Source organism: Myotis brandtii, unplaced genomic scaffold, assembly GCF_000412655.1.
Source record: "Myotis brandtii unplaced genomic scaffold, ASM41265v1 scaffold406, whole genome shotgun sequence".
In the NCBI taxonomy this organism is placed as follows: domain Eukaryota; kingdom Metazoa; phylum Chordata; class Mammalia; order Chiroptera; family Vespertilionidae; genus Myotis; species Myotis brandtii.
The window spans coordinates 106,517-112,516 of record NW_005365599.1 but is presented as its reverse complement, the minus strand read 5'-3'; the positions used below and the strand labels follow the sequence as shown (position 1 = coordinate 112,516).

Here is a 6,000-nt window from a genome sequence, read left to right as displayed (position 1 = left end):
AGAGAGAAACATCGATCAGCCACCTCCTGCACATCTCCCACTGGGGATGTGCCCGCAACCCAGGTACATGCCCTTGACCGGAATCGAACCTGGGACCTTTCAGTCCGCAGGCCGATGCTCTATCCACTGAGCCAAACCGGTTTCGGCAGCAATTTTTTTTATTGGCTGGAAAGGCCCCAAGTGTGGCAGAAGAGGCAGGAGAAAATTTGTGGAGCGCTCTGGTGTATTCCACTTCTCACGTGTCTACCCACCTTAGACTGACCAGGTTCTGCCAAGCTTAAAACCCAAGAGTGGCTTGAATTCAATCCCAGCACACTCTACTCCACCAGGGAAGATAACCACCACCAAGGCCAAACCAAGACAGCCCTGCCTTTAAGTATGGGATGGGGTGCCATCAGCTTCCTTGGGTTCCTTCTGGGTCCAGAAAGATAATTTTGGGAGTTGCTTCTACTACCTTCAGTCCCAGGGGAAGCAACAGGAGAACTGGAGAAGGAAAAAAAAAAAAAGAATTCAGACCAATAACCAGCGTTGTTCAAAGCCCTTGCACCTGAGGAACTCAAAAATTTTAAAAACTGTAATCCTTTCTCTCTGAAATAACCACGCATTACTACACCCACTGGATAAATTGGTGTAATAAGGCATGGAAAGGTTGAGTGACTGGCCTGCACCTCCAGTGTGTGAAGCACTCCCACTCTCACCCCAGTACTTCAAATCAATAGTGTCACCCACTTATCCTACCATTTGTCACAAATATTGAGTATATCTCAAGCACCTCTGAAACCATCCTAAATGGCTTTTAGGAAATGTGGACTCTTATTTCAGGCTCAAAAATGTTTACTTTTATCCAAAACAACTATAAATTTAAGCTAGATAATTGACCATCCTGAGGGACTGCTCCATTTGGACCCGATATTGTCTGACCTGACTTCTCAGCACTTAACATGATCAGAAACCCATTAAGTCAAGCTAAAGCAAGTAGGTATTTTTCTCTTTTATTGGTAAAAAGAACTCCTAGACCAGTGATGGCAAACCTTTTGAGCTCGGTGTGTCAGCATTTTGAAAAACCCTAACTTAACTCTGGTGCCGTGTCACATATAGAAATTTTTTGATATTTGCAACCATAGTAAAACAAAGACTTACATTTTTGATATTTATTTTATATATTTAAATGCCATTTAACAAAGAAAAATCAACCAAAAAAATGAGTTCGCATGTCACCTCTGACACACGTGTCATAGGTTCGCCATCACTGCTCTAGGTAGTCGCTTGCCTTAAAGACCTATTTATATCTGCCATGTACCCATCACAATGCATGGGCCTATTTGATCTGAGAGGGCACAACAAAAGGAAAGCAGAGATCACAGAGCCTGGAAGCCAGGTAGAGTTCAGGAACCCGTCTACCACAAAGTGAAAAATTCCAAATAATGAGTCCAGAGAGTGTTCTGATGCAATGGACATACTTTGAAAGCACCTGGCAGGTTCTTTCAGGTTCTTCTTCTCTGGCGTTTGACAGCAGGCGGCTCTGTGTGTCCATGATGGCTGCATTGCGCTCTGCTGCCCACCGAGCCTGCGCCAGCCTCTGGCTTTCCTTCAGCTCCAGAATTGTTTTGTGCTGTTCCTGAAGTTTCTTCTTTTGCTTCTCAATCAGCTGCTGCTGGAAGACATGGTGATTGTGGAAACGGCCCATGCAAATGGGCTTTGCTTTCTGGCTGGTGGTTCTGAGCTTCTCGTCGCTGTCAGGTTGCTGGGAGGCCTCAACATCCAAGGTCTTGTGCAGCTTATTGTCAGAGGTGTTCAGAGGGACATTCTGGAGGGGAACTTGCAAGGTGCTCTTTGTTGGTCTTCCCAGGTGGGGGGTAGGCATGCAATCACTGCTCTCTGAGGGAGGCTTTTCCCACAAAAGGGGCCCGGCAGTCACCTGAGAGAGAAGAAAAAGGTTACAGAGCGCAGCTGTTTGAAGGACTGTGCTGCCGAGATCCAACTTCAGCCAGTCAGCATTGTTCTGTTCAATGGCACAACCACCCCGCACCCCAGACAGAGGTGCCTGTGCGCCTGGTCTGGCTATCTCACAGGCCATCAGTCTTCACCCTGAGAGCCACTCTTAGAATGTGCAATGCTGCTGGCCAGGAAAACTGTGTGTGTGGGAGGGGCAGGGTGGGGGGGAGGGAGGGAGAGAATAGCTACAGCTGTACAAACCACTGACATGGGCCAGAACATTTGTAATCAGAAAAGTGTGCTCTCATAGATGTCTAATTTGGATAGTTCATTTGTAAATTAGACAAGATTACTCCAGATATATATCACAGGAATTTTAATCTGCATGAATTAACTGAATTTTGCAGAAAATTGAAAATTTTGTGGCAAAGGATATAGTTTTTCTCAAGAATATTTGAAAACTAAAGAATACCTTTATAAATCTAAATATATAAAAACCCAGCAACCAGAATGATGAAATGACTGGAATGACCAGTTGCTATGACGTGAACTGCAGTGGCCAACTGGCCCGATTGGGGCAACCAATCGGCCCCCCAACATCCTGTGGCCCCTCCCCCCAGCTGGCCTGGTCCCCTATCAGCCCCCGCAACCCCGATCAGGAGCGGAACTGGCCGGCCAACCTCCCTCGTCCCCTCCCCACCACTGGCCCAGCCCGATAGGCCCCCATCAGGGTGGGCTGGCCAGACCCCACCCATGCACAAATTCGTGCACTGGGACTCTAGTCAATAATACTCATTAAAATAGTTCTTTAATAATAGTTATTTCAATGCTTCTCTTGCCACTAGTAAATTAATCACAGGGTATTTGTTTTAAGACTAGAGGCCCAGTGCACAAAATTCATGCACTGGGAGAGGTGTCCCTCAGCCCAGCCTGCACCCTCTCCAATCTCGGGGGATGTCCAACTGCCTGTGGGATCAGGTCTAAACCAGCAGTTGGACATCCCTCTCACAATCCGGGATTGCTGGCTCCTAACCACTCACCTGCCTGCCTGCCTGATTGCCCCTAACGACTTCTGCCTGCCAGGCTGATCACTCCCTAACCGCTCCCCTGCCAGCCTAATTAACACCTAACTGCTCCCCTGCTGGCCCGATTGCCCCCAACTGCCCTCTCCTGCCAACCTGATCTCACCCCCAACTGCTCTCCCCTGCCGGCCTGATCATCCCCTACTGCCCTCCTCTGCCGGCCTGATCTCACCCCCAATTAACCTCCCCTGCTGGCCTGATCTTGCCACCAACTGCCCTCCCCTATTCGCCCCCAACTTCCCTCCTCTGCCAGCCTGATCTTGCCCCCAAGTGCCCTCCCCTGCCGTCTTGATCTTGCCCCCAATGGCCCTGCCCTGCCAGCCTGATCTCTCCCCCAACTACCCTCCCCTGCCGGCCTGATCGCCCCCTAACTGCCTCTGCCTGCCTGATCACCCCCAACTGCCCTCCTCTGCAGGCCTGATCTCACCCCCAACTGCCCTCCTCTGCCAGCCAATTTGGTTCTGATTGGTCGGTTTCTATGCCAGTCAGTGTCAAAAGCTCCACCTCCTAGGCAGCCATTGGCTCCTCACAGTTGACCCAGATTTGGTTCTGATTGGTCGGTTTCTATGGCAGTCAGCGTCTCCGGGCCTATCAACAGGGCCTGATCAGAAAGGCCTGGAGAGAAATGGAGGCACAGCTGATGACCAGGCCTGGAGCTAAAGAGAGAGGCAAGTGCTGATCAACAGCTGCCACAGAGGCTACGGATTAGACCCTGCTTCTCTCTTCAGGCCTCTCTCTGGGCCTGATTCGCAGCCCCCTCAGCAGTGAGTGCTGGGTCACTGTGCCTGCAGCCATAGCAGTCAGAGCTTCCAGTTGGTCGAGCCTCCCAGTCATGGATGTGATGGACCCAGGGTTTTTATATATTAGGATTAAGGCCTGGATCAAAGTTTAGAGTCTCTAGTTATTCTAAAACAATCTATTTGTGGGAAATATTGGCACACCCAGGATCAATGGACAAATATCTGTGTTACATAAGAATAATGTTACCTAATACTATTTTGTATTAGCACATGGCTTAATGGTTTTCAAAGCTTTATCATTTATATCTCATTTAATAGACTGAGGTATCACAATTACAAGTTCTATACAGAAGGAAAGAAAACAGAATTTTTAATCAGAAAAATTTAACCTTGCCAATATAATGTCATAGTTAAAAATGTCTTTTCTAGAATGGTTTGATGCCATGGTCTAATGTCTAACCAGTTTTTGATTTTGCCATCTGCAGTGGTATAAGGATAAAAATACTGTGAATTATCTTACATATCTTAGAAACCTCTAGTGCTAACAGGGAGCCATACTTGGGTACTCAAAGATATTTTTCATGATGATGGAAATATTTTCTTTATATTCAGCTGAAGTGAAAGATGTGGTATGTGAAAACTCTGACATGTTAAATACTTTAAAAATTACCTTCTATTTCAGAAATGTCAGTGGACATTTATTCATGAGAACACCTGCTTAAGTAATTTAGCATCAAGCGGGGTACATGTTTTAGGCCCTTTTAAACTTTGTGGTAATGACATATTATTAACCCAGCAAGGCTGTAAAAGCCTTGAGTACAGCAACAAGATTTCTTTTGGATCATAGTAACTCTTTAAGGTGAAATTAGAGAAAGAGAGAAAAGCTTACTGGTACAGATTGTACTTAATAGAACAAAACTGAACAATCTGGCTTAATCAGAGAAAATCACCTATTATTATTAGCTAACTGATAATGCTGAAAAATTTCAAGGTATAATATATGTGTTTATGGTACTTGAGTTCATATGATTGTATAATTAATGCGCATCTAACTAAAGATTTTATATTTTCACTAGAGACCTGGTACACAAAATTCATGCATGGAGTGGGTGGGGGGGGGGCGTCCCTCAGCCTGGCCTGCACCCTCTCCAATCCAGGACCCCTTGGGGTATGTCTGACTGCCGGCAGTTGGACATCCCTCTTGCAATACGGGACCACTGGCTCCTAACCACTCACCTGCCTGCCTGCTTGATTGCTCCTAACCACTCTGCCTGCCTGCCTGCTTGATTACCCCTAACCCCTCTGCCAGCCTGATCGCCCCTAACCGCCTATGCCTGCCTGCCTGCCTGATCACCCCTAACTGCCTCTGCCTGATGCCCCTAACTGCTCCCTAGCCAGCTCGATCTCCCCTAACCACTCTGCCTGACTGCCTGATCGCTCCTAACCGCCTGTGCCTCAGCCCCTGCCACCGTGGCTTTGTCCAGAAGGATGGCCAGAAGACGTCCCGTCTATCCAGTCTAATTAGCATATTATCCTTTTATTAGTATAGATTGTTCATGTTATACTTTACACTCTGGGAAAGATTAGAGTTTATCTAGTAACTTGCCGAGTCTATTATAGCCCTTTATTTTCTCTAATTTTTGCTCTAATTTTTTTACAATCTAGATAAATTATTGATAAATTATTTTGATTTTGATTTCAGATATTTGGAGACCCTTTTACTTGAGTCTAAATTATGTAAGTATTTTAGTAATTTTTCTTCTTTACACAGGAAAAAAAATACTTTCTGCTGACTTCCTTTTTTTCATTGAAAGGTAACAGTGGAACTCTGTAAGGTAAAAGGTTCCACACAGCTATTTCCCAAGATAGAAGACTCTCCTGGGTCTCAATGGAAACAAAATCCTTTGACTGACATAAAGGTAGGTAAACTGCCTAGGGGAAGAGACCAGGATGTTACATAAGGCACAATAAGCATCCTCATGATCCCCTTTGCTGAGAGACTAAGCTTAAATGAAAACTAACTACTTACTAGCAGGAGTCAGGGTAAAAAACAAGGTTGGGGACCCTCTAGTGCCCACTTCAATTTCACACATCTGAGTTAAGTACTTAACAGCATTATGTGGAGGGATGGAGGGGCCTGGGGTGGAGGTGAGTGGGTAGAGCACCTCCTTTGAAAGGCTTTTCAAATACAAGTGCAATTATGAAAGAAAAAAACTGGTAGGATTGCCTTTATAAAAACTTAA

General features: G+C 46.0%; 1 protein-coding gene across 2 annotated transcripts in view; it reads right to left on the bottom strand.

Moving 5' to 3' along the window:
• Positions 1 to 6,000, bottom strand: part of CCDC191 (coiled-coil domain containing 191) — a 79,160-nt gene that overhangs the window by 29,826 nt on the left and 43,334 nt on the right. For both annotated transcript variants that reach the window (XM_014545386.1, XM_014545387.1), the window contains 2 exons: positions 1,461 to 1,918; positions 371 to 483 (listed from right to left, as the gene is read on the bottom strand). In XM_014545386.1, coding sequence (XP_014400872.1) covers positions 371 to 483; positions 1,461 to 1,918 — 571 coding nt within the window. The remainder of the gene's footprint in view (positions 1 to 370; positions 484 to 1,460; positions 1,919 to 6,000) is intronic.